Source organism: Jaculus jaculus, chromosome 4, assembly GCF_020740685.1.
Source record: "Jaculus jaculus isolate mJacJac1 chromosome 4, mJacJac1.mat.Y.cur, whole genome shotgun sequence".
NCBI lineage: Eukaryota > Metazoa > Chordata > Mammalia > Rodentia > Dipodidae > Jaculus > Jaculus jaculus.
In genome coordinates, this window is record NC_059105.1 from 44,059,122 (window position 1) to 44,087,065 (window position 27,944).

The following is a 27,944-nucleotide window of genomic DNA, read 5'->3' on the forward strand; positions in this document are numbered from 1 at the left end:
CCTGAGAAGTTGTGCAGTGTTGCTTGTGTAGAAATGGATTGGTGTGGCATAGATATGAAATCTTTGGGCTGAAATTTCTGCTTGTTCAGCTGCAATTGTATGAGATTTCAACCTTTGAGATGGAGCCAGCTGACCTGCACTGGGGCAACAGGAAGAATGTAGAATCTTTTGCAGGGGCCTGAGTGCTCAAGGAGTGTCATTTTCTTCAAAGTCTGCTTTATTTCCCCCCACCCTGGATTAACAAATTGGTACCCTTCCTGGTATTGTGGAGTATAAGAAATGCATGAAAGAGAGGGTCATTGAATTTGCAATGCAGTCTTATATTTTGGAAATGACCATGGGCAATGTGAAGTGGATTTGCTAGATGCCTGCATGGAGACCCAATGGAGCCATGGGGATGGGCCCTGGGTTGCAGTGGAGATGCTGATACCATGAGATGGCTGCGAAGGAGAACTGCTAGCCCTGGAAAAGTTTACTAGGACTGTGAGTATTGAAGGGGTGGAGTTGGAACTCCAGAGACTTGTTGCTGGTTGGAATTATCAGACATGGAGACTTGTCACTGACTAGAGTTGTTGGACTTGGAGCCACAGAGTTTGATGTTTTCCCTGGTTGTTTTAAATCTTGTATTGGTTGAATATTTCTTTGCTATGCCCAATGCCGTCTTTTGCAGTGTGAATGTTTATTCTGTGTCATTATGGGTTTGGGGGGGATTTTTTGGTACTATGGCTCAGTTCAAAAATCTTAAACTTGGGCTGGAGAGATGGCTTAGCGGTTAAGTGCTTGCCTGTGAAGCCTAAGGACCCCGGTTCGAGGCTCGGTTCCCCAGGTCCCACGTTAGCCAGATGCACAAGGGGGTGCACGCATCTGGAGTTCATTTGCAGAGGCTGGAAGCCCTGGCGCGCCCATTCTCTCTCTTCCTCCCCTATCTGTCTTTCTCTCTGTGTCTGTTGCTCTCAAATAAATTAAAAAAATTTTTTTTTAAAAAAATCTTGAACTATGGGGATGTTTGAATATCACTGGGTTTGACAAAAACTATGGTGATGTGTAAAGTTGGACTGAATGCATTGCATTTTACATCATGGGTGGTTATCACTTTATGTGGACCAGGGACAGAATGTGGTGGTTTGATTCAGGTGTCCCCTATAAACTTAGGTGTTTTTAGTGCTAGGTCCCCAGTTGATAGAGATTTGTGAATTAATGCCTCTGGGAGGCAGTGTATTTTGGGGGGTAGGTTTATGAATATTATAGCCAGTTTCCCCATGTCAGTGTTTGGCACACTCTCCTGTTGCTATTGTCCACCTTATGTTGGCTAAGGGGTGATATCCATAATCTGCTCATCCCATTGTTTTCCCCTGCCATCATGGATCTTCTCCTTCAGTCTGTAAGCCAAAATAAGCCATTTTATCCCAAAAGCTGCTCTTGGTTGGGTGATTTATGCCAGCCATGTGAACCTGAGTGCCATACAACCCTAAGGATTATATTATAATAATTGCTGTGTTCAACTCCAGAGCAAATACCATAGGTGGTCAGGAGGACATATGCCTTCCCTGTGGGCCCCAGGGAGGCTGTTGATGAGCTTTGTGGTCACATGGAGAGTTCAAGATAAGATGGCTCATGAGAAAAAAAAAGTTATTACTTTCAAAAGATAATTTATGCAGAAACAAATTAGTAAAGAATTTTCCCAAGTAAAGAATGGAGCTCTGCTGCTTTCTTATTTCCTATAAAAATTCTTCTTCCCAGATGCACTGAGATCCAGAATTTTGCCTTTTGAAAAGATCGGCTCATTCTCTGCAGATTTGAACAGGGAGGTACTTTCACAGTCTTAGCTCCATATAGGTTACCTGGCTTTGAAAATGTGTCTACTTGCCTTACTGCATGTGTGCTTATGAATATGACTTCTTAATGCACCATTAAATGCTCTTTTTAAACCTCATATTTTATTGAGATTAGAGAGGAGAAATTCCCTTTCTGCTGAAAATGAGTTTATTGTTGGGAAGATGCAAATGGAGTGTGTAGATAATGGCTGTAATCACCACAGGCGCTTCAGTTAGCTGCTTTCTTCCTGAAAATTAAGTTCACCACAATAGTGTGTAAATAGACACATGGAAAGAGAAGTTTCAAGCTCTGAGTCCTTCATCAATTCTGAGGGTGAGAGAGAGAAATCACATTTGAATTCAAATAAAAGCCAATGTCAATTTTGATGTGAAAATATTAAAAGTATTATGGTCCTAATTTCATGTAATTTTAAGATCCTGCTGCTCCTATATGATGGTTAAGATTTCAGGGAGATGCTGTATATTTAGAGATTCTCCAAGAGTTTGGTATCATATATGCAGTGGAGACTTAATGACTAGTAATGACAGTTTCTTAGGTAGACTGGAGAGGAAAGCCGGACTGTGCAGTGAGGTACGTGTTATTAGTCCCAAATTATAGCATGTCAGGGAGAGGGAACTTGTGCTGAACTTGATGAACCACCTCAGTGGCCGCAGCTCCTCCTCCTTACCTCTCTCGGTGCCTTCCTGCTGTTTAGACTGGGAGGCGCGCATCGACAGCCACGGCAGGATCTTCTACGTGGACCACGTAAACAGAACCACGACGTGGCAGCGGCCAACAGCGCCTCCGGCCCCACAGGTGCTGCAGAGATCTAACTCCATCCAGCAAATGGAGCAGCTGAACCGGCGGTGAGCTCGGGCATTCGTTCTGTTACTGCTCCACTCTGCTCTGGGGCTCGTACGTGGCCCAGCGTGGAAGACTCGGCCGTCCCTTTCTTTGGATGCCCTGTCGCTAAGGTGTAGCTGTCCTTCCTTTTGAGTTGTAGACTCCATGGGACTAGAAAAAATGCACACACCAGCATGCCTCCTTGTTTGGAAACTACGACAAAAAAGATCACAGTGACTCCTGTCATTAGCCAGAGGCGCTGGTTTTCCATGAAGCAGAACATGCCTGGTCTTCTCTGTGGTGCCTGACATCTGAAGTCAGCATCACACTCATTGCTGTGGGATATGACCCTGCTCTTTATTTCATTTTCCTTGACGAAGGGACACTTTCTTTTAGGTTTTAATATTTATCAGGAAAATGTTTCGTAAATGATGGGCAGTAGAGAATCAATGCAATCAATGTCTTTTACTGAAACAATAGGTGGCCCTTTTTTAATATAATATATATATTTTATTGACAACTTCTATACTTACAGACAACAAACCATGGTATTTCCCTCCCCTCCCCTGATTTCCCCTTAATAACTCTGCTCTCCGTCACATCCCCTCCCTCTCTCCATTAGTATCTCTTTTAATTTGATGTCATCATCCTTTCCTCCTATTATGAGGGTCTTGTGTAGGGATTTCTAGGCATTGCGAGGCCAGTTTCTGTCTGGACAGTTGTATGTAAGGAGCGGTACCCTTCCTTTGGCTCTTACATTCATTCCACCACCTCTTCTGCAATGGACCCTGAGCCTTAGAGGGTGTGAGATGTTTCAGTGCTGGGCACTCCTCTGTCTCTTCTTCTTAGCACCATGTTGCATTTTGGGTCATCCCAGTGGTCATTGCCATCCCTTTTAAGGTTAGGAATGGGAGCCTTGGGAGGAAGCAACTTAAGCTGAGAAGACTGAAACTTCAGGGCTCTCGGGTAACTTAAGGCAGCTGGAATGTAACCCCAGGCCCATGGTTTCAGTTATCAGAGCATCCGCAGGACCATGACTAATGAGAGGCCAGAAGAAAACACCAGTGCTATTGATGGGGCCGGGGAGGAAGCCGACTTTCACCAAGCCAGTGCAGGTAAGAGCCATGGGCTTGTTGCTGTCTGCAGTCTCATGAATGTAGAAAAGAAATTCATGAGGATTTCCAAGAAGTATGCCTTTCTTTTGGAAAATTCTTGTTTTCTTGCAGATCTGGTAAACCAACTCAAAAAAACAAAATTTCACTTCTACTCACTCTTCACTTTTTGTTAGTACTAAGAAAAGAATTACAAAACTAAATCGATGATAAATTTCCAAAATCTCTCAGTCTGTGTGATGATGGTAATCTGTTCATTCAAAAGAGATAAAGATGCACTGAAATGTTAATAATGACTAGAAATTTTATCAAGTAGCATTTTAGTGGAGTTAAGAATATGCAGGTTTTTGTGAATGCATTTACAACAAAGAAAACCTGTGGGGAGGATTCAAACAATAGGAAATATACTAATAATAAATGTAAATGTAGTAACTAGTAAAAATAGGTTATATTGTTTGGTTCTCTTAAAATGTAGACAAAAATGAATAAACTGTTTCTCTGAGAGCCTTTGCGATCCACTGTGTGTCTAGATTTCCGACGGGAGAACGTGCTGCCCCACTCTACCTCCAGATCCAGGCTCACGTTGCTGTTACAGTCGCCCCCCGTGAAGTTCCTCATCAGCCCAGAGTTCTTCACCGTGCTGCATTCTAACCCTGTGAGTAGTAGATCGTGGAAGTACATGATGGAGAAACAACAGGCCAAATGAAGTTATCCTCACATATATAATGGCAGCCAGGGCAATACCAGTGTTTCAAACTCCGTGATGACTACTGTATGTGTTAGCCCACCTCATCCACACAAACATGGCTTGTCAACCCACTATAACAAACAAAAACAAACCGAATAAAGTCCCTCACGAACCTTGAGAGTGGTGTGGCTTATAACCACAAAGCTTTATTTCTCATAATTCTGGATCGTGTGAAGTCCAGGATCAATGTACAGGCTGATTGGCTGTCGGGTGAGGGCACGTTTCTAGTTCTTGGATAGCACCTTGTTGCAGCTGCCCATCTGGATGATGGTGTCAGGGGCTCTGCTTGGCTATGCTTTGTATGAAGGCATTAATTCCATCCAAGAGAACTCTGCCCTTATGCCTTACTCACCTCTTAGGTTACCTTCTATTATCACTGTTTTGGGATTAGGTTTCAATGGATGAATTTTGGTGAACAAGATCAGACCAAAATAGAAGGCTCACTCCACAGGTCTCCAAGTACTGATGGGTGGCTTGCTGAAGATACGAATTAGAGGCAGTCTGTACTAGCTACACAAGGAGTGGAATGTTGCTCATGGAAGTCCAGCCAGGATTCCTCAGAGCACAAGCTGAAAGGATCCTGGACCAGAGGATAAAGAAACAGAGGAGAGGGAATGGACAGGAGTGGAGGCCTGGGCTGACAGTTGGGAAGATATGGTAGATATATGACAGAAAATGAAGATGAACCTGAATGTTAATAACTCCACACAAATAACTATCAATAACAGGAAAGCTAGAATGAGAGATTTGTTAAAGGAATAGGAGGCGAATACACTGAATTTAGTAAAACAGCACTGGCAGGAAAAAAAAAAAAACAACAACAGAATAGATCATGCGGCAATGTAGAAGTCATCATATTCCTAGTACCTGAGATGTTTCGGGATAACTTAACTTTATTAACATTCATTCATTTCTGCCTTACTTCATTAATCTTGCTTTATGAGTGTGTGCATGTACCTGGCTTTACTCAGTACCGTCTTCTGGTTTACAGGTTTAGCTTGGAACTAAGAAGACTTGGGTGGAGGATGAACAGGGAAGCATGAGAGCTATCCGCACAGCTTGCTAGAAGGTTTAGGCCAGCTGTACGTTCCACTTACCAGCAGCTTGTCGATTCCCTGCTAGGCACGGGGCATGGAGCTAAGTCCAAGGGATGTAAAGGTGACAGCAACTGTGGGCTTTGGAATCTCAGCCTTGAAAGTACACTCCAATGTCCCACCAAAAGTTATGAGTGTCATAATGGGCAGCTAGAGAAAACACATGGCTGTGATGAGTAACTCTGAGTGGACGGAGCGCATAAGGAAGGGAGCTACACATGGGTTTGCATTTGTGATGGGTTCCAAAGGCTGAACACAATCTTGTCCTAGAGATGAAGATGAACAAGAGGAGACTAGATATTTGTAAAGGAAGACATTCATGAAGCTAGCGTTGTCTTAGTCATTGGCATGGGGTTGGAGAGATGGCTTGGAGATTAGACACTCGCTTACAAGCCTTCCAACCTGAGTTCCACTACCCAGGCCCCATGTAAAGCCAGATGCCTTTGCATCTTTAAGCACACAAACATGCCAGTGGAAAATGGGAGACAGCCAGGGAAATCCAGGAGCTCACAGCAGCAGAAATGCCAAGTGAGACTCTGTCTCCAAAGAAGGTGAAAGGAGGAGATAAACACCCCCAGGCTGCTCTTTGACTTCCAAGTGCATGCTATAACATACATATATTCATACATATACATGATCCACAAATGACATTTAGCAAATAGACGGTTAATACAGAAATGCAGAACCCACTTTGCAGTGCACCAGTTTGGAGTTCTGGTGTGTAGAAAGCTCAGGACACATGGAAAGTTAGACTTGAGGGTGGGAAAGTAGAGAGAAGACAGGTTTCCCAAACCTAAACTCTTTTATGGGGCAATCTAGCAGGTGACAGGCTTTTGTACAAGGAGAAATGGGCTAACATTTAGAGTTGCCACAAAATACAGAAAATATCACACTGTAAAGGGAACTGCTCTGGGCTGGAAGTCAGATAACAGAAGCTTCTCTTTGTTCATTTTTCAACCATTAACTAATCATTGTTTACTAAATGCTGATCATTTGCCTAGAATATTTTAGACTTGAGGAATAGATTAGTAAACAGGATAGACAGAATGGGTTACAGATAATAGATTAATCAAGAAAAGAGATAATTAGATAATGATACACAGCATGAATCATCTCAAATAGCATGCAGGTTGAGAGACTTGGCCACCGATTGCAGGAGGTGCTGTCTCAGATGGGGACAGGCAGGCATGTCCAAGAGAGCAGGCCATATTCAAGCTGTCCCAGGGTCAAGGAGGCAGGAAGGTGAAGGCTTGTGATTGAAGAATGACAAGGTGAGCATCAGAATGCGTTTGATGTGGTTGGGGAACTGAGCAGGGATGCCAGTCAGAGAGCCTGTACGATCTGGCAAGGAATTTGGGCTTTTATTTATTTATTTTTTCCCAGTACATTTCATTCCAAAGGAGTTTATTTTGTGGAAGTAATTCAGCTTTCTAGAAGTTCATTCAAGATGCTATGCAGAGAACGGGTTTGTGAGGACCTGGTTGGTTTTAGAGGCAGACAAATGACAAGGCCCAGCAATGCAAAAGTGGCTCGGGCTAGTGCAGTGTTCATAGAAGTTGAGACAGTGGGGTCAGTATTGGATATATTTTGGAGGGAAAAATGACAGTTTTTTGAAACAGGGTCTTCTATTAGCTGGGAATTTACCAATTAGACTAGCCCCATGCTGTCTCCACCTCCCCAGTGCTGGGGTGACAGCTGTGTGCCACCATGGTCAGCTGATGTCTGATGATCAGATTTGGGTCCTCAAGCTTATAGAGCAAACACTTTACCAACTGAGCTATTTCTAAAACCTCCTCTAGTGCTCTTTAAAAAATATGGTTGGAGCCAGGCATGGTGGCACACACCTTTAATCCCAGCACTTGAGAGGCAGAGATAGGAGGATCAACATGAGAATAGAGTGAATTCCAGGTCAGCCTCAGTTAGACTGAAACACTACCTCAGAAAATAAATAAATCGATTTCAAGAAGTCAATTTATATTGAAAGATAGTCATGGAAAATAGATCTCATGTATAAACAACTTATTTAATAACACACAATGAAAAGAACAAACCTAAGATAGGATGTTGTCATAAATGTAAAGGAAAACTCAACTGCAGACAGAATTGGAAGCCTTTGTGTCTTACCTGGATGTTTTCAGATATATTCTACCGCCCTCTGCTGGTTGGGCTCAGATTTCTTCCAAAAATGTCTCCCAACTATTTTTCCTGTTCAGTCAAGATTTAGCCATTCCAGCCATGCCTTTTATAGTTGGTATGCCTGTGTTTGTCTAAGGTTATATATATGTGCATTTAATTATATATTATATGCAACTGAAGTATGGCCGACATACAGCCAAATAATTATTACTTTAACTTTTAATGAGCTCTAAAATTCATTAATTCAATCATCTAAATTTCTTAGTATTTAATGAAGAAAAATGTTATTCTAAAATGCTTAAATATTTTCTTAAATATATTCTTATTAAACAGGTGAACTGATGACTTAGAGTGGTTTCTTTTCTTTTCTTTCTTTTTTTTTTTTTTCTTTTTTTGGTTTTTTGAGGTTGGGTCTCGCTCTAGCCCAGGCTGACCTGGAACTCACTATGTAGTCTCAGGGTGGCCTCGAACTCACAGCGATCCTCCTACCTCTGCCTCCCAAGTGCTGGGATTAAAGGCATGCGCCACCACACCTGGCATAGAGTGGTTTCTTTTAATAAGCTTAAATTTTCCTCCATGTTATTCTTGAGCTGGATAAAAGCAATTTAAAATCCTGTATAATTAAAACTATCGTGAATATAAACTATATGAAACAGGGACATACCTTAGCCATGTGTCTCTTGATTTTGTTTGTATTAATTTCTGTTCAGTGAGTATTATATACTATCCTTCATATTTGCTCACTTATGAACATGAAAGGCATTTGTTATAGATTCAGTGATATTTTCTAAACACATATTCAGAATACCTGTTCTTGTTGGAGGATTTCTGAAATATGAAAGGTGTTTTTTCATCAGCAGTGTATTTAACTATGTTATTGAAAAGAACAAAGATAGGAGAAATGAGGAGTGGTCATCTAGGAGATGTGGCCACTAAACCTGCAAAATACATAAATAAAGGACTCACTACAGTCTGGGTTGTGGTTGATTGATAAGAACTAACTATTCACATCTAGTTTTCTTACTCTGCAATCAAATGGCAAAGACATCCCCTTCAACTCCTGTCAAAACTTTTCACTTCTAAAACCTCAAACACATATCAAACAAGATACGTTTAAGCTCTAATGAGTTTAATTAAAAAAAAAAAACAGTGAAAAAACTGAGTTGATCATTTAGTGTTCACTTCTTTCCAGGAACGTGAAAACATTGAAGATGGAGGCTAGGAAAGGTAGTTTAAGAACGCAAAAGACATATCTAAAAGGGAAATGTTCTATCACACCAGAAGACCATCACACTTGGTGTCTTTCAGCCATTGTTCAAAGGGATTTTGTTTACTATTGACATTTGCACACTGCCATAGGTATCTATGAGACCACACGCAGCACCTTCCCAGGTGAGATCATTCATTCTGTACATCACCGCGAGGCCATATCATGACATAGGTGGCATTTGCTCTTTTTAACCTGTTGTTGCTTCAGATGAGAAATCAGATCCATTTGCTTCATCTTTTTTAGTAAGGCAAACAAGCACAAAAAGGATTCTTCCCCAGAGGCCGCTTCCCCTAACCTCCAGCCTTGCCAGTGCCAGCCTTTCCCAAGACTCGACTCTTCTAATCTGCCGGCTTAGCGTCTCTGCCAGTGTGTTTCAGCATGTTCCCTGCCCTCCCGGCTTGTTTTTCCAGCTTAACTTTCTGCCTGCAGAAATACCCTTCCCTACACTCCCCTATAATTTCCCATCTTACTCCTTTTGAGTATCAGGTCTATATCCTCAGGGTTTAACACAGACAGAGCTTAGTACATAGCTAATGAAAGGTTGTAAGACCCTTCTTCAGTTAATAGAAAATAGGATGCTGGCCAGGATTCAAGAAGACAAGTTTACTTACTACCATTTGTCTGTATTTTAACAGTCATGGTAGGTATGATCCTCCATATAGTCTCTTTATTACATATACCTTGTATTTTTTTTTTGTTTTATTTTTTCAAGGTAGGGTCTTACTCTAGCCCACGCTGACCTTGAATTCACTATGGAGTCTCAGGGTGGCCTCGAACTCACAGCAGTCCTCCTACCTCTGCCTCCCCAGTGCTGGGATTAAAGGCATGCGCCACCATGCCTGGCAACCTTATATTTTCATGTAGTTATTTTTACCTCTTCAAAGAATTTTTACATCCTTTCTTCCATCTTTCTTCTATTGGATTTTAATCTCTCTTGCATATGAAAAAAGCAGGGGGTTTGTTATTATCCCATCTCAGAGTTGAGCAAACTTAGGTAAATGGGTTTGTTTCTGTAGCTATGGCAACATGGTTCTTTGTGAACTAGAGTATAAATAAATACCCTATCTATATCTCTACATAGATATATGCACACTATGTATTATATTTGTACATATATACACAGTATAGTATATGTATGTTGATATATATGTATGTATAATTTTTTCAAAAACATTTCTCTCTCTTTGTTTTTTTGATTTTTGAGGTAAAGTTTCACTCTAGCCCAGACTGACCTTGAATTCACTATGTAGTCTCAGGGTGACCTCGAACTCACAGTGATCCTCCTACCTCTGCCTCCTGAGTGCTGGCATTAAAGGTGCATGCCACCACACCTGGCCAAAAACATTTCTTTATGAAGATGTAGCAGCAGTCTAGGGAGACATTGCTGTTTGCCTTAAGTGTCTGTTTGGGCCCTGACAGTGTACATCTTTTTCAGACTTGTAAAGGCTGTGGCTCTAAAGGTTGCTCGCTAGTCATTAATGAGAGAAATCCTTCTTGTGCTTAATTCACTTTGATAGGTGCTTCTTACAAAGATCAGTTGAACCTGGCACTATGTGCCATGTCTCACTGAGTGGAGAGAAGGAAGATGAAAGGACATAATTAATTAGAAGACCAACTTAAGATTCCCATGCTTAAAGAGCTAGCTAACCTCAGGGAATTACCTTCAGCCTGCGGCTGGCCTGGGTTACTTGCCCTGATTGCCAAAACTTCTTGCTTTTATGGAGTTTTGCAGCATCTCTCGAAGACTGAGGGGCATTTTTGGTGCTCTAGATTAGGAATCAAGATGTGGCCTTTTCACTTTGGTGTACCTAGTTAGAAAAACATTTAACATGTGACTTCTCTGACAGAGTTATCCCACATAATTTGTCGCCAAAGGGACTTACTAGGGAGTGAGAATTGGGAGCTCATTGCCGTCACTGCACAAGCCAGGGTGGTCTCAGGTCTCCAAACGCGCCATGGCCATGTGGAGGTACATGAGGAACACAGAGTCTAATGCACAAAACAAAACAGATTCCTTGCTGAACATATTCAAAACATGAAGTCAGGGTTAGTCACAGGCTAAACTAGTAGTGAGCTAAAGTTTCTCTCTAACAATCTCTATCTCCTTTTATCACTCCCCCTATTTTCACAGTAATAGCTTTCCCATTCCTTCCTGCTCTCTGATTGCCCAGAGCCCCTGCCTGTTTGGCCAATACTGAGGCTCTGAACCACTCAACTGCCCTCAGCCATGAACTGCCTCCTCTCATTTAGGAATACCATCCAAAGATATTTGAGTCTAAGGTCCATAAAGGAGCTAAGATCTGAGATTGGAGTCTCCCTTTCTTTCCCTTCTCTGCTGTCATACTAATTTATCTTTTTGTCCCTAATAACTAATGTAGTACTGGACACAGCAAAGATAGGAAATGTTTATTAAATTGAAATAATTTCCAGGAACTCCAGTGTCTTTGAGTTTTACTTTGGACTGTCTTAGGCTGAAAGAAGTAACAGAACCCATGAAGAAAAGCTTAGCCAGGACTCGGACTAGTGTCTCTGAGATACTGAAAGCAAAAAAACTTGGAAGTCTTTTGACTGTACCTGCAAAGCCTACACCCCCAGGATGGATTCTGCATAGTCCATATGATTTCATGGTTATCCTGTTAACTAATGACTCAAGGAAATAGATCCCATATACTCACTCCTTTTCTACTATTTAGCACATGCTGTTATGCAATGAATATTTGTTAAATACCTGATGTGTGGACAATCCATGGCTTAGAATCAGTTTTTCCAGGAAGAGGTTCAAAGTAGGGTCTCATTCTAGCCCAGGCTGACCTGACATTCACTCTGTAGTCCAAAACTGACTACTCGAGCTCTGAGTGATCCTCCTACCTCTGCCTCCTGAGTGCTGGGATTTAAGGCATGTACCGCCATGCCTGGCTGAATCAGTTGTTTGAATGTTCTTCTTTAAGTGTTTTTAAGTTGAAGACTAGTGTTCTTTTTTGTATAAATTATGTCTCTCATTTTAAAAACTTTTTTTGAGAGAGAGAGAGAGAGAGGGAGAGAGACAGAGAGAAAGAGAGAGAATTAGCACACCAGGGCTTCAGCCACTGAAATTGAACTTCAGATGCTTGTGCCACCTAGTGGACATGTGTGACTTTGCACTTGTCTCACCTTTCTGTGTCTGGCTTACGTGGGATCTGAAGAGTTGAACATGTGTCCTTAGGCTTCGCAGGTGAGCGCCTCAACCGCTAAGCCATCTCTCCAGCCCAGGACTAGTGTTCTTTACAAAACGTTTTTTTTTTTTTTTTGTGGTGCTAGAGTGCTGTCATTTTTAACTTGCATTTTGATCACACAGATTCAGCTATATACGAATAGGAAGGGGGAGAGAGAAAGAAAACATACAGAAACAAAGCAGTGAGGTATATTCTCCAGGCACTTCTACTTGCTCTTCTGTTCCTCAAACTTACACCCCTAGGAAAATGTGAGGCTAAAACCTGCCTCCTATAGTCTGAATAGAACATGCCTGCCTGTGAGAGCAGCTCGCCCAGTTACATGCACATTTGATACTCAAATAAATGGTAGGCATTTTCTCATCCTACTTGGGCCGTAATTGTATGTCACTTCAACACCAGACACCCAGCAAGCCAGCGAACTCATCAAATGCTGGAAGAAGAATGCGTTTTCATGGCTGTCAGGTGTTATATTTACCTTTGACGTGGTGTCATTCTGATTGTGTGTGTTTTACTAAAACCAATTTTTGGACCTAATGTTCCATGAGGATTGGGATGCCACAACATTCTTGTTATTAAAACAGTAGAGAGGACTGTACTTTCTGTAATCTATATGTTATTTTGTTCCAGTCACAAGTTTAGGTGTCATTTTGATTGTGTGTGTTTTACAAAAACCAATTTTGGGGCCTAATGTTCCATGAGGAATGGTATGCCACAACATTTTTGTTATTTAAACAGAGAAAGGACCTTACTTTCTGTAATCTATATGTTATTTTGTTCAAGTCACTTGGCTTTGGTGACCAATATGGGGTTGAGAGGTATGTTGAAGCCTGTATACAGAAGACCCACTATCTCCCTGTACAGGAATGGTGATGGTCTTACATGGCACGTGTGCGTTAACTTTGGCTCTCCATCCTTTTTTCTAGAGTGCCTACCGCATGTTTACAAACAACACGTGTTTAAAGCACATGATCACCAAAGTCCGGCGGGACACCCACCACTTTGAGCGCTACCAGCATAACCGGGACCTTGTGGGATTCCTCAACATGTTCGCCAATAAACAACTGGAGCTGCCGAGAGGCTGGGAGATGAAACACGATCATCAGGGCAAGGTAATGTAAGGGAGCCACCCTAGTGAGCTGCTGAGGGACTACGCTGTCGATGGCTTGATCTACCTTTCCAGGAAGGGCTGACGGCCTTCTGAGTATCAGAGGGCCACCAGTCCACCTCCTCTTTCCTTCTGCAATGCATGTATCTACTGTGAGCCATGAGGCTTTTTAGACTCATGTGACCTTAGGACAGCATGATGAGGCAGCACCATCAGTATTACCCCTTACAGGCAAGGGGTTCCAGAGGAAGAATGGCTCAGCAAGTTGCGTGATGTCACTAACACTGGCAGTAGCGGGGCTGTGCTTTAACCCTGACCATCTGATTCCAGGCGTTCTGCTTTGAACTATGATATCATGCTTTCTAAGTTTCACATAACCAGCTGTTCTCTGGTCTATCTGAAGTATTGAAGTCCAACACTTAAAAGGTAGTGAAGATTGGAATGCTATAATATTCATAGTATTGAACAATGGGGGCTATTTGTTCAAAACAGTTTTTTAAATTTATTTATCTGTAAGAAAGAGAGAGTGAGTGAGTGTATGGATGCACCAGGGCTTCCTGTCACTGCAGACAGAGTCCAGAGGCATGTGTCACTGGCTTTTGTGAGGGTACTGGGGAATTGAGCTCTGGTCCTTAGGCTTTTCCCACAAGCACTCTAACTGCTGAACAATCTCCACAGCCTGCAAAACAAATTTTTATGTAGCTCCTTACAAACCAGATAAGCCAAGTTCCTCTTAGGTGTGTTATTGTCAGAGAAAGAGACAGATAAACCAATACAGTGAGCTTAGTGATTAACATTGCATTGTAAAATAAAGCTGGGGGACAAGGTCTGAGAGGTAAGAATGGAGAATGTTATTTTATGGTGGATGGCTGTAGAAGCCGTCACAGGTAGATGAGCTGCACAGGTACCGAATGATGTGAGGCTGGAAGTGTGTAGAGGAAGAGCGTTCGCAGCTAATGGAACGCGTAAAGGGTTCAGTACATGCCACTTTCCCCAAGCATGTATGCTCCAGCAGTAGTACTGTAATACCTTTCTACCCTGAATTCAGTTTCCAGAAATCTTATCTGAGAAGCTGCTGCAGTCAAAATAGTTGTTTTAAGGCTGGACAGATGGATTAGTGGTTAAGGCACTTGCCTGTGAAGCCTAAGGACCAGGATTCTATTCCCCAGTACCCACACAAGCCAGATGCACAAGGTGGTCCGTGCATCTGGAGTTCCTTTGCAGTGACTGGGGTCCATGGCATACCCATTCTGTCTCTTCTTCTCTCTCTGTCTCGCTCTCAAGTAAATGAAAAAACAAATTAAATAGTAGTTTTAAAGGGTATGAGTTTTAATGTTTATCAGAAGCCCACTTACTCGCATATAAGCTCCTGGTTTGAGTTCTGTAGATCTAAAAAAAAAAAAAAAAATCCACCTTTTATTTATTCATGAGAGTGAGAGAAAGAAGGAGGCAGATAGAGAGAGAGAATGGATGCACCAGGACCCCTAGCCACTCAATACAAACAAATTCCAGATGCACGCACCACTTTGTGCATCTGGCATACATGGGTGCTGGGGAATTGCACCTGGGTCCTTAGGCTTTGTAGGCAAGTACATTAACTGCTAAGTTATCTCTCCAGCCCCAGTGTAGATCTTTTTAATACACAAAAGATTAGAAGTGGCAAGCATGAAGTTTAACAAATATAAGAGAGAGTGGAGTTGTGATCGTGTCCTTGGACCATAGGGACAGTGCCATTGAGTCAGAGTCACTGGGCATGATAGAGGGCCTTTTCAGGACACCAGGAAACCAGAAGTTGGTACACTATGGGAGGATATGACATTGCTGTAGTGTGAATTTGCTCCAATAGCCTGAGAGCATGCATAGGTGGAATGCTGAAGACCCCACAGTCGCTCTGCTGTAGCGGCTCAAGTCTGAAAGCCTAGCACCTGAGAGGCTGCGGCAAGCAGACCTGTGCCAGTTAGAAGCCAGCCTGAGCTACAGACAAGAGCCTGTCTCAAAATGAAACTGAAAGGAAAACAAAAGATCCCACAGTGAAGCAATGACAGTCTTAAGCTGGGCATGGGCGCACACACCTATGGGCAAGCCCAACCCTGTGGGAAGCGGAGACTCAGGAATTGTGGGAATTGTGGGGGCTCCTGAGAAAATGGTCAGCCCCACAGTCAGTGAAGAGACTACCTCAAGGAAACAAGCAAATGAGCAATGAGGGGAAACAGCTGACATTCGCCTGTGGCCCCTGTGTGCACATTCAGTACTGCACCAGCACACACATGTGCCTACTTGACACATGTACAGCACACACTGGATCACACTTGACATACACACATACAAGAATTGACAGGCTTGGATTTGCACCTAAGTGGTTCAGCTCTGGAGTCTACTCTTCATCTGTGTGTGCTCATGTCCCTAGTGAGCAGGGAGGGTGAGTATCTTTTAGCAGATATAGGGCAGATAGATTTATTTGAAAGCGAAAAATGGGGGGGGAGAGAGGGAGAATAGGTGAGCCAGGGTCTCCAGCTGCTGCAAATGAACTCCAGACTCATATATCACCGTGTGCATCTGGCTTATATGGTTCCTGGGGAATTGGACCTAGGTCCTTTAGCTTTGCAAGCAAGTGCCTTACCTGCCAAACCATCTCTCCAGCACTAGCTTTCTCCTTTTAATGCAGTCCAGGATGCCAGCCAATGGAATAGTGCCATCCAATTTAGGGTAGGCAAGCATTTTGATTAACCTGTCCTAGAAAATTTTCCCCTGGCCCCCAAACAGACATAGTTAATTGTTTTCATGGTAATTCCAAATTCTGTCAAGTTGACCCCTGAGATCAGTGTCTCAGCAGCCATCCTCATCTGTCTGAAAACATCATTATTAGAATGTCTCATCTGTCCTGGAAGACGGTGACCCCCTTGAGAGTTCTTCTATTTTGAGTTACTCCATCTTCCACTCCAGTCATTCACATGGAAGGTTATCGAAACAAGTGGACTCATGAAACACCATCTGTAGCTTTCTTCAGGCTTTGCTTTGGATGAAGCAAGAAGCTTCCAGGCTCCCTCCCTCTTTCCACTTCCTCTTCCACCTGTGCTCTCCATTGGCCTCCTTGGGCTTCTCTTAGTGCATGCCTTGTCTTGGGCTGTTCACATCATATGTTAGAAGAAGACAGAGATTGTGCTACACTTCAGGCGGCTTAGATTTTGGGAGAGATTTTTTCTTTTTTTCTAATTACTTCAGACCAAGAATTTTAAATTGAGTGGATGAGATTTTCTAACATTATAGATCTGATATGCTTTGTTGGGAAATTATTATAAAGGTGAAAACTATGTTTGAATCACACAAATTGGGGAAGGAGGTAAAAACTTCATTTGAAAATAACTATTACTAAAATAATTAACTGTTACTCAAAGAGTAAGACTAGCAAATCAAGTCTTGCTAGGTAAGATAATAATAATGACAAGGACTGTATTTCTTAAGCTCATCCATGTTGCAGGCAGTGCACTAGGTTCTTCTCCATGCATTACTTCTTTTCTCTCTCATGGTAATTTATGAAGTAAATTTTATTACCTGCATTTTCTTGAATCTTATAAGTATTAAATAATATATGTATTAACAAGCAAATGGCCCAGGAATTAAGCTTTAGAAGTGTGACCCAAACATGGTACTCCATTGGAAGGGATTGTTTTGGAAATGATAGATGCTTTAATATTTTAGGAAAGTGGACTTCCAGGTCAAATTCTGATGTCTTTCAAAACTTAAGTCATGCAGTAGTTAAAGGCACTTTCTTATAAAGCCTAACAGCCTGGGTTCAATTCCCCAGTAACCATGTAAGCCAGAAGCACAAAGTGGCTTATGCATCTGGAGTTTGTTTGCAGTGTCAGCAGGCTCCAGTGCGCCCATACTATATCTCTTTTTGTCTCTTTCAACTAACTAAATAAAAAATTTAAAAACCTGAGTCACACATACAGGTTTTGATTAGATCTCAAGCATTCTAACGGAGTTGTACCTAAACACATAGAGGCCTAATGCATTCACTGTAAAGAATGGCACTTGCTTATATTGGTGGCTTATTAGACACCGGGTTATATGCTAGAAACATTATATTAGCTCCTGTAATTTTCACAGTTCTGCAAGGTGGATATTCTTTACTATTGATGAAGCCAAGACTCAGGGAGTCTAAACTAATTGTCTATAAGCAAACTCATATACAACTGCAAGTCTTTCTATATTCAAAGCTTTGCTGTAAAGGCTGGTCCATACCTTAATAGACCATTAACATCTAATGTTGGAGGCCTCATTTTAATTCCCTGAGTCTGATTTTCCTTACCTGTGCAAATAAATGTGTTGGTTGTCTTTTCATATGCTTACTGTGTATTTGTACATTTGCGGGGGAAACATATGTTTTAGCATTTTGCTTATATTAATTGGATTATTTATCTTTCTGTTATTGAGTTGCTACAGTTCTTTATGTGCTCTGGATACTTGTCTCTTCTCAGATATGTGGCTTGCAAACATAGTCTCATGTTTTTTGAGTTGTCTTTCCACTATTTTGATTGTGTTTCTGACAGAAAAGTTTTTAATTTTGACAAAGTGTGATTTATCTGTATTTTACTTTGTGACTTATGTTTTTGGTGGTGTAACTGAAAGGACATTATGTAACTCAGGTGCAAATATTCATTCTTGTATTTTCTTTGAGAGTTTTATAGTTTTAGCTCTTTGATCCATTTATCTCAATGATTTATTTTGAGTTAATGTTTTAGGTATGAAATAGGGCTCCAATTTTATTTATTTTTTGCATGTGGATAGCCAATGATCATGATATCATGTGTTGCAAAGCCTATATTTTCCTATTGCTTATCATTAGTCCTTAGGGAAATGCAAATCAAAATCACAATGAAACAATACTACATACCCACTTGGGTCCCAGTACTTCTGTGATATAATTCAGTGGTAGAGGGCTTTGATAGCTTGCACCAGACACTGGGCTTGAACTCTAGAACCATGGGAAGAAAAAAAATGTAGCTCAGATAGTGCTACTGGAAAGGTAAAATGGCATGGCCATTGCAGACATAGTTTAATCATTCATCAAACAGTTAACAGATGGTTGCCATGTGATGTAACAATTCTACTCCCACAAGAAATAAAACACACTGCCACATAAGAACTTGTATATGAACGTTCCTAACATCACTCATAACAGCCCAAAGTTGGACATAGCTCAAATGTATGTTAATGGATAAATAAAATGTGGTAGGTTGATATAATGGACTATTACTTGCTGGTGCAAAGGAATGAAGTCCTGATATAGGCTACAACACAGATGAACTTTGACAAGGTATATTAAATAAAGGAAACTAGTCAGAACATTACATATTGTATTATTCCATTATGTATATGAAATATTCAGAATTGGGCTGGAGAGATGGCTCAACAGTTCAAGTGCTTGCTTGCAAAACCTGACAGCCTGGGTTCAGATCCTTAGTACCCATATAAGTCCCGATGCACAAAGTGGCACATGCATGCAAAATTTAAATGTAGTGGCAGGAGGCCCTACTGCCCTAGTGTGCCCGCTCTTCTTTCCTTCCTTCCTTCCTTCCTTCCTTCCTTCCCTCCTTCCCTCCTTCCCTCCTTCCTTCCTTCCTTCCTTCCTTCCTTCCTTCCTTCCTTCCTTCCTTCCTTCCTTCCTTCCTTCCTTCCCTCCTTCCTTCCCTCCTTCCCTTCCTTCCCTTCCTTCCCTTCCTTCCTTCCCTCCTTCCTTCCTTCCTTCCTTCCTTCCTTCCTTCCTTCCTTCCTTCCTTCCTTCCCTCCTCTTTCTTCTTAATAATAAATAAAAACATATTGAAAAAGAAAAGAATTATCCAGAACAGCACTATATAGAGACATAAAGTAGACTACTGGTTGTCTAGGTGGGAAGGGGGGGATGAGTGAATACTAATGGAGATGAAGTTTCATTTTAAACAAACAGTTCTGAAATTAGGTAGCTGGCAGGGTTACACAGCCTCATGTCTGCATGAGAAAAGTGAAGTAGAACCTTTTAGTGAGTGAATTGTATGAAATACAAGTTAAGTGTCAACAAAACTGTTTAATAAATAAGCAGATTGAATTTAGAAAGCCAAAATGCCCTTTCCAGCTCCTAGATAGTTTAGAATCCTGTTTCCTTAGTGTATATAGTTAGATGATATAATTCCAAGCAGATTTACTATCAATTAATGAAATTTTCATGGTCCCATGTTCAAAATCCCACAGTGGTCTTCCTTTTAGTAGTAATTTACTTTTTACTCTATTTCCTTAATTTTTTTCATTTTGTAACTTTGAAAGGCAGTTAAGCCATTAAGCCAAGTTTAGATTTCTTTTTTTTTTTTTAAATAGAAACTGTTTATTTAGAATTTATTATTTATTTATTTAGAATTTGACCACATCTGTGTCTAACTATTGAATTTAAAACCCAGGTTCTCCCACTGAGACACACACATAGGTTACACATTCTTTCTCTCTTCCTTCTTCTTATTCTTTTTCTCTCTCTTTCTCCCATCCTGCCTCCTGCTCTTAGCAATGGCTCTATGATGGAGCTATATCCCCTCACTTTTAATTTATTTGTATTGTATGAGAGAGTGAGAGCAAGTGAGAGAGAATTAGGAGGGAGAATCGGCGTGCCAGGACCTCCGTCACTGCAGTCAAACTGCAGACACGCCATCTTGTGTGCATGTGCGACCTTGTGTGTTTGTGTCACCTTGTGTGTCTGGCTTACGTGGGATCTGAAGAGTTGAACATGGGTCCTTAGGTTTTGCAGGCAAGTGTCTTAATCACTAAGCCGTCTCTCCAACCCTTTAGTTTCATATATATATTTTGAGATAGTGTCTTGCTAAATTTCACAGACTGACCTTGAACTCACTCTATAGCACAGGATTGAGCTTGTGATCCTCCTGCGTCAGGTATGTGCCACCACGCCCAGTAGACACATCTCATGTGTCAATTAAGCACACAACAATGGAAGAAAACCAGTATAAAATTTTTTTTTCTGCTTGCATTATATTGTAATAACTTTTAAACTTTTGCAATTATCAAGAATGTGAAAATCAAGGGTAATTTTAGATCTGAGTAACTATTTGATAAAAGTGCTTTATTATTTATGTAAGAAACATGCATCAATAAATAGTATGAAGATGTGACTTAGTTAAAATGCCTTTGGTTCTTGGCTGAGTTTAATCATTAGTGATTGCTCATGGGGATAGCATATCTAGAAAAAAATGTGCTTTAATAAGGAAAAATGTAATGGTATAAACCTTAGAATATTTTTTCTCTGCATGTGTTTCAGTTTTACCATGATTAATTTGATGGATTAGAGAAAATTATGCTGGAGTGGGTCAGGATTCTTGGATCCATCCCTGACTTCCACCTCCACAAGCCTGGTTTTATTTAAGGCAGAGGAACACAGCTTCTCACACACCCTTGCCTGAAGACCAATGCTCTTCTGTTTGGGAAAGGTCTTCCTCTTTGATGGAGCCCACAGCTTTGGGAGGGATGCCCATGGAGCGGTGAGGGAGGAAGGGACCCCTGCCTAGCCAGCCAGATCAGCCGAATCAACCCTGGTGATCCGTGGGGTGACAGGTGTCGCAGCCAGGTCGTCCTCAGATCCCAAACGTGCAACTTTGATGACCACAGCAAGTTGCCGTTGTGATTTTGATGACAGAGTTTAGAACAGAACAAATCTCTGTACAGTGGAAGTCACCCCAGGCTGAGCCTTCCCGAGGATTCTCGTTTTTAAGAGACATAGACGGCCTGCGTTGCTTCTGCAGCTCTCCCCGACGGGCCATGGTTGCCCTGGCATGTGAGCCTTGGTCAAGTGAGACCTAGCTCAGTTAATATTTGGAGGTCTCAAGGAAATTCCAAACATCCTTTAAGAAGATAACTGCTCCATTTTACAAGTATGGGCTCTTTTATCTATTTGACTATATTTGTTACTTTCATGAACATCTCTCTAATTGCTTTGAAACAACAGAAAACCTCTTTGTGGAGGGACTTGGTCTAATTAACTCAGGTTATGTAGAAATCCAGATGTAAATGGAATTAACCTCTAAATTTATAGATAGCTCATTGTCATTAAGGACTCATTTCATATTTTTAAGGGATAAAAGGAGTAAATATAAAAATGACAAGGAGGCTGAATATGATTGATTACATCATGTCCCGATATAAACATCATACTAAAATCAAGTGTTTTATGCAATTAATATAAACTAATACTTTCTCTTGTTAAAAACACAAATTAATACACTTAGAATGCAAATGGCACCAGAAAAGTGTCTTTGGGAGCTGTATACAGCTTTGAATGAGAGAAAAGAATGGGTTTTATTTATGTGGATGCCCTACTGAGTAAAATTCTGGACTCCTGGAATCTTGAAGGAACTGCTCAATGAGAAATGGCCTTTCTTGTTTCTTTTTAACCATTATTCTCATCACTTGCAATTGAAGTGTTTGTGTATAATTTTCAGTTTTATAGCAATTGCCTTCTTCACCTAAAATGTACTGATTGGGAAAACTTTATTTTCTGTCTTGCAAAACGATATGTTGGTAAATGAGCGAAAAAGAAGATATGACCTCTGTCTTTTTATAACACAATTTTAAGTACTTTGTGTTTTGTTTTGTTTATGTGGCTCTTTAATATGTATTCCTGGCTTGGCAAAATATTAAATGGAAACAATTTCAAACTTCTTTAACTTAGATTTGTTGAGCCTGAGTTTGGTATTTCTTCGTAAATAGTGATGGCTTTTTCTTTGCTTAAAACAATAAAAGAATTTTTTCTTAAAAAAGAGAGAGGAATGTGTAAAGAAAGAAGCATATTTTGTTTGGCCTCCCTGACACACCAGTTGGCTCCAGCAGGCCCATATTTCTTGGTTCTGACTGTGCCCCGAAGCTGTGAAAGGGGAGATGTTTTAGAAATGAGATGTGAGGCTGAGCATTTGCATTCCTTTCAGTTTTTGAGTCGTTAGTTCTTGTGGGCCCAGCAATGTCATGCTTGAGTGAGTTTCCTTAATGAGACTTAGCAGTAGGGAATGGCGTTCCAAATACACTTTCCTGGTAGCTAATATGGAAAAGACTTATGTTTTTAAAGATAATTGCTTTTTTAATGAAGTGTGCCTTACTAACACACCCTATCCAGACAATTGTGTGTTAGATACTTTCATAAATAATTACAGGCTTTTCAAAGATTGTAACATAAAGGTGGCCCAAATTAAAAAACTACTAGGTCAACTTCATTGCTAGCTTGAACTAGTTAGCATTCCCTGTGGAAAGTGATCCACTTTCATGACATAATTTCTGTGGGTGTCACCAATAGAAATGGCAAGCTAGAATTTGCACGGAATTTTCATGCCTCAACTTTGATATGCTCATTTTGGTGGAGCTGGCAAACGCACCCAGGTCGGCTTTACTTTCAACATAGAATACGTTCTTCTCATTTTAACGATGGCAGCTCTTTTACATGGAAAATAAGTACTAAGGAAACCTGTCCGTGGTCATAACAAGACCTGTGAGCAGAGCCAGAGCGCACAGTTCTACTCCTGGTGCTGTTGTCTATTGGTGCCTGAGCTCTGTGGCACTGATGGAGTTTGTGAAGACCTGAGCCTGCCCACCCCAAGTACTTGAGACTACAGTGGCACGTGTCAGAAGCATACACTTTCCATCTGGCTCGGAAATAGCACCCATTTAGGGATACCCCCACCCATGGCCATGCCTCCAACATGCCAATGGTGAGAACTGTGCAGGGTGTGTCATGTGTTGTGGGGTCCACAGCAGCCTTCTCAGAATTGAAGCAGTGGAGAGGCTGAACATTGGAAGTGACTGCAAGTGTCAGTGTCATTAAGAAACTCTTCCATGCTTTTCTACAACTAGGTTAGGGTGAGGTGTGAGGGGAGCAGGAGGAACATAAGGAGGGTAGATCAGTAGGCAGCAAACTGCACATTAGAAAAAAGAAGAGATGATGAGAGAAGAAAGGGGAAGAAGTGTTGCTCATTGCATTTGGTGATAGACAAAAGGTGGGCTCATATCACTGCTTTGTTTTACTCTCGTTGAGATCCGAAACGGCAACCCAGCTATATTAATAGCAAGTAACAATCAGATGTCTCATTTATCAAGTGACAAAAACCACTAGTTCCAATGAGCTTGAGTTTCAGACAGGCTGCTGCTTTCTTCTGTGATGCAGAGATTGCAGTGTTGTCCCCGAGGATTCGCTGTCTGCGCTGTGATAGAGAGTGCAAGAGTTGAACTGGAAGACCATGTTTGCTCACATCCATTCAGTCATGGGAAGTCTAGGGTTTACTGGGTGACTCTCAGGGTGCAAGAGGCCCCTGGCTCCTTCCATCATTTGCTTAGCTGGTATTTTTTTTGTGTGTCAATGTGCCTGCTGGAAATCCCAGTATTTCCTTCTTGTTTTAGGGTGCAGGTTAGATAAGGACAGAAGGGCCCCACCCATCCTCTGGTAAGAAGGTTTCCCAGAACTTAATCTTGGACACCCAGTCACAAAGAAATCTGGGAGATATAATTTTTACCAATTTCCTCCCCCTTCCCTCATGGACTGTAGCAAGAAACATTGTTATCTTTAGGAACTTACTTAGAATTGAAAACTAGTATTAGTGATCAAAACAGTAACTCACATTTCTGGTGTCACAGGAATTGTGTTTAAAAATGCATATGCTGGGGGGGGGTCATCTGGAGAGATGGTATAGCGGTTAAGGCACTTGCCTATGAACCCTAAGAACCCATGTTTGAATCTCCATGTAGCTGGAAGCAGGGTGACTCAAAGCATGCAATGTTGCATATGCTCACAAGGGGGTGCACACCTCTGGACTTTGTTCCCAGAAGCTGAAGGCACTGGCTTGCCCATTTTCTCTGTCTCTGTCTCTCTCTCTCTCAAGAATAAATAATGAAAAAAGAAAAAAACTGCTTATGGGGGCTGGGAGTTAAAGGCGCTTTGCCTGAAAACCTGCCTACTTGTAGTCAATGCTCCTCAGCACTCATAAAGCCAGAACAAAGTGACAAGCACATCTGTAATCCCAATGTGCCCACTACAGTAGGAGGAAAAGCCAGGAGAATCATGAAGCTTGCAAGCAGCAGAGGCAGGTAAGAGAGACCCTGTGTCAAAAGAAGGTAGAGGGAGAGGAGAAATGCCCCAAGACTGTACTCTGACCTCTGTGTATGTGCTGTGGCCACACATGTCCATGCCCATTCACATACACATTACACACATACCCATGAATACATATACACAGAGAAATAAGAAAAATAGGGAAAAAGCCCTCCTTTACTGTAGATGTGATAATTCCATTTAATAGAAAAGACAGCCTTAAACATTGGAAATAGCTGCCTAAGGCTACATTACCAGTGAGTGGAATGGCTAGAGCTTAGAGCTGGAATTCTTTTTCCAGATTTCAAACATTAATCATTGCTTTGCCTCCCATTTTGCAAGTTTTAAGCTGGTAGGGAATTTTTTGGTATGTATATTGGGATTTTTAAAACTTCCTAACCTATTTTTGTTCTCATGGTCTTCAGTTCTTATATGCTACACTTAGCATTCATACCTACCTCTCAATTATTTTTCTCTATCTTTATTTTTGTGCTTTTCACAGACTTTAATAGTTGGCTAGTTAGTTGTGAGCTGTCAGGAACCTGTGCTGGAGTGTGTGACAAGCTGTTACCTGGTTACTTTCTGGGTACCCTCCTCCATCCAGGTCAGCCCTCAGAGATATTGAGGTTAACAGGGTGAGTAAGACTTAGTCCCTTCCCTCAAGGCATTTGCAGTATAATTCTTTAGAGAATGGATTTTAGACAAACCTGTTAACATCAAATTAGGTTGGGACACTCCATGCAAATGACAACTGACCTAGATGTAGACACCCATTTGTCCTTGTAATTACGAGTGCATCATTGTACCTCCAATGGCCACCCATCTCTTTAAAACATTCCTAAGAAGTTACATAGAGCAAATAGGCAATGCTATTTTAGCACTTTTTGTATATTTCACTTGAATAATATGCTTTGTATTATTGTCTTTGTAATAAAAAGCTTGTTAATGCCAACTCACACAATATAGAGTTGATTATAATATGCTTTGAAGATTAGAAGTTAAAAATACTTATTTGTAAAGTAATATAACTGCTACTTAATGATATTTAAATAATGTCAGAAATAATGAACAGGTGTATTAGAATGCAGAACCAATTGAAGACTGGTATGTACTTTGGGGACAGAGGAGCCTCTCAGTAACAAGTCTGTATAAGGTTTATCACTGGTCTTTTTTTGAACAAGGTTGAGAGGGGGAAAAATAAAGCATTTTATATCTGATAGGTTAGGGAAGAGAGAACATGTCTGCTTAATCAGTCTTGGTACCTGGAAATCTGATATTAAAAGAAGGGACTAGGAAAAATTCTCATTCTGTCCATTTTCTGCATTATTTTTTGATAATTCAATGCTTTAGTTAATCTTAAAGTTATTTTTTATTAAGATATTAAATTTAAATCTAGGCATGGCACATGCTTTCCATTTTAGCACTCAGATTACTAAGGCAGGGGGATTGCAAGTTAGAGTCCATTGCTACATAGTGAAATCCTGATTTTAAAAATAAGTAAAACTTTTCTATCTGGATGTTCCATGTTACATAATTATATACATACTGAGACATTTGTTCATAATGGGAAGGTAATTTTTATAGCCATAAATGTACCATCTGCTGTTGGATTTGCCTAGATATTTTTATTCCTAGTCTCCCAGGTACTTTGATAGCTGAGTTCTGTTTATTTGTCATACATCATGTGACCAGTCACTTGATTTAGATGTAGATAGCAATTGTGTCTCAGATACGTTAGAAGTCCCTTTTATCTGATCATGGAAAACTTACAATTTCTAATTGGACTTGAAATGGCCTTTATTATTGCCGAGAATGAATGAATTTTACTTTGAAGTCATAACTTTTGGCCCAATTATAATGAAAAAATAACTTTTGTATAGACTTTTCTACATAGACAAACAAAATTGCCTTTCTACATTTTTTGAGACTCCCAGCAAAACTGATGTACATAGTCTAAACCTTAATAACTTCATGCCATTAACATGAACTAAACACTAAGACATGATTTCCATACTTCTGCCATGTTATGGGGCATAAATATTTATTATGAATAAAGAAAACATCTTGTTTTGTTTTGTTTTTCAAGGTAGGATCTGACTGTAGCCCAGGCTGACCTGGAATTCACTACATAGCTTCAGGGTGGCCTCAAACTCATGATGATCCTCCAACCTCTGCCACCCATGTGTTGAGATTAAAGGTGTGTGCCACCATGCCATGTCAGGCAAAGGAAACTTTTAAAATAAGAAATGTACAGCTCGAACCACATGAAGTACTTGCCCAAAGTCACAGTTGGAATGTGATAAGAGTCTGGGTGTGTGCTGATGACTAAACGGCAAAGGCACTGTGGGGGAAGTTTTTAAGTATCTTAACAACTAACTGAAGGGTTGGGATGCCCTTTCTATGGACAGTGGGTAGCCATTACAGACTTTGGATTGAAGTGGTAAGGTAATCAAAGTGTTTAGAAGGAATATTCCTACAAATGGGCTAGTTTGATGAATAAAGGTTCTAGAGATATGAAGCAATTGAGAAAATACTGGTATTTACATGTGTAAATTAAGGCCCTGAAATTGTGAAAGGCTGTTTAGGCTAGAAGAGGACAAAGAGAGGGCCAGTGTGGGGAAATGGGAAACGCTTGCTGGCTGACTGCCTGGGGAAAGGAAGAGAGAAAGAGAAATCAATGGTGTTGAAGTTTCAGATGATAAAACGTTTTTACAGACAGCAGGTATGGTAATCGCCCAAAGATCATCATTGCTTACAGAAGCCAACATGTCCATATTTTTTTGTTGCTGCTTTTTTGTTAACTGCATGTTTTGAGACAGGGTCTCCTTCTGTGGCCCAGGCTGGGTTTCAATTTATGATTCTCCTGTCTCCCACCTTCGAGTGCTGGGATTATAGGTGTGTGCCACCACACCCTGCTCACAGTGTCCATTCTGAAGGTAGCCTTCTCACGCTATACCTTCGATGACTATCTCTTGGAGTGTTTTCTAAAACCAGGTGTAATGGTCCTCCCCGCTCCCTCCATTCTGGAACTAGGTGAAACATGCAGAAAGCTCCATTCTTTCCTGTTCTAAGGGATAAGAAAAAACATTCTCTCACAGCTTGGAAATTATGAGAAAACAGAACTAAGAGTATTACTCAAAAGGAGTCTTTTCCTGAACGTGTAATGTTCTAGGAGTGCTGAGACATGTATAAGGTTTGTGTTGACTGTTGATGGAGTGGATTGTATCCTAGGCGTTTTTCGTCGACCACAACTCCCGAACCACCACTTTCATCGACCCTCGGCTCCCTCTGCAGAGCAGTAGACCCACCAGCGCCCTGGTTCACCGGCAGCACCTGACGAGACAGCGCAGCCATAGTGCTGGTGAGGTGAGCGTGGCCTTTAGGGGCTGGCCAGTCTGTTGATAAAAGCAATTAGGGCGTGAAGGCTTGTGGAATTATATTGACTTTCTGTTATATGGTTTTTGTTTTACTAGTTTGGTTAATTTTATTGAGTATTATTTAG

The 27,944-nt window shown here is 41.1% G+C and overlaps 1 protein-coding gene across 4 annotated transcripts in view; it reads left to right on the plus strand.

Annotated features, from left to right (window-relative positions):
- The window catches only part of Hecw2 (HECT, C2 and WW domain containing E3 ubiquitin protein ligase 2), a 397,209-nt gene that overhangs the window by 292,355 nt on the left and 76,910 nt on the right, over window positions 1-27,944 (plus strand). For all 4 annotated transcript variants that reach the window (XM_045146802.1, XM_045146800.1, XM_045146801.1 and 1 more), the window contains 5 exons: window positions 2,531-2,681; window positions 3,670-3,773; window positions 4,301-4,425; window positions 13,154-13,339; window positions 27,674-27,808. In XM_045146802.1, the coding sequence (XP_045002737.1) occupies window positions 2,531-2,681; window positions 3,670-3,773; window positions 4,301-4,425; window positions 13,154-13,339; window positions 27,674-27,808 (701 nt within the window). The remainder of the gene's footprint in view (window positions 1-2,530; window positions 2,682-3,669; window positions 3,774-4,300; window positions 4,426-13,153; window positions 13,340-27,673; window positions 27,809-27,944) is intronic.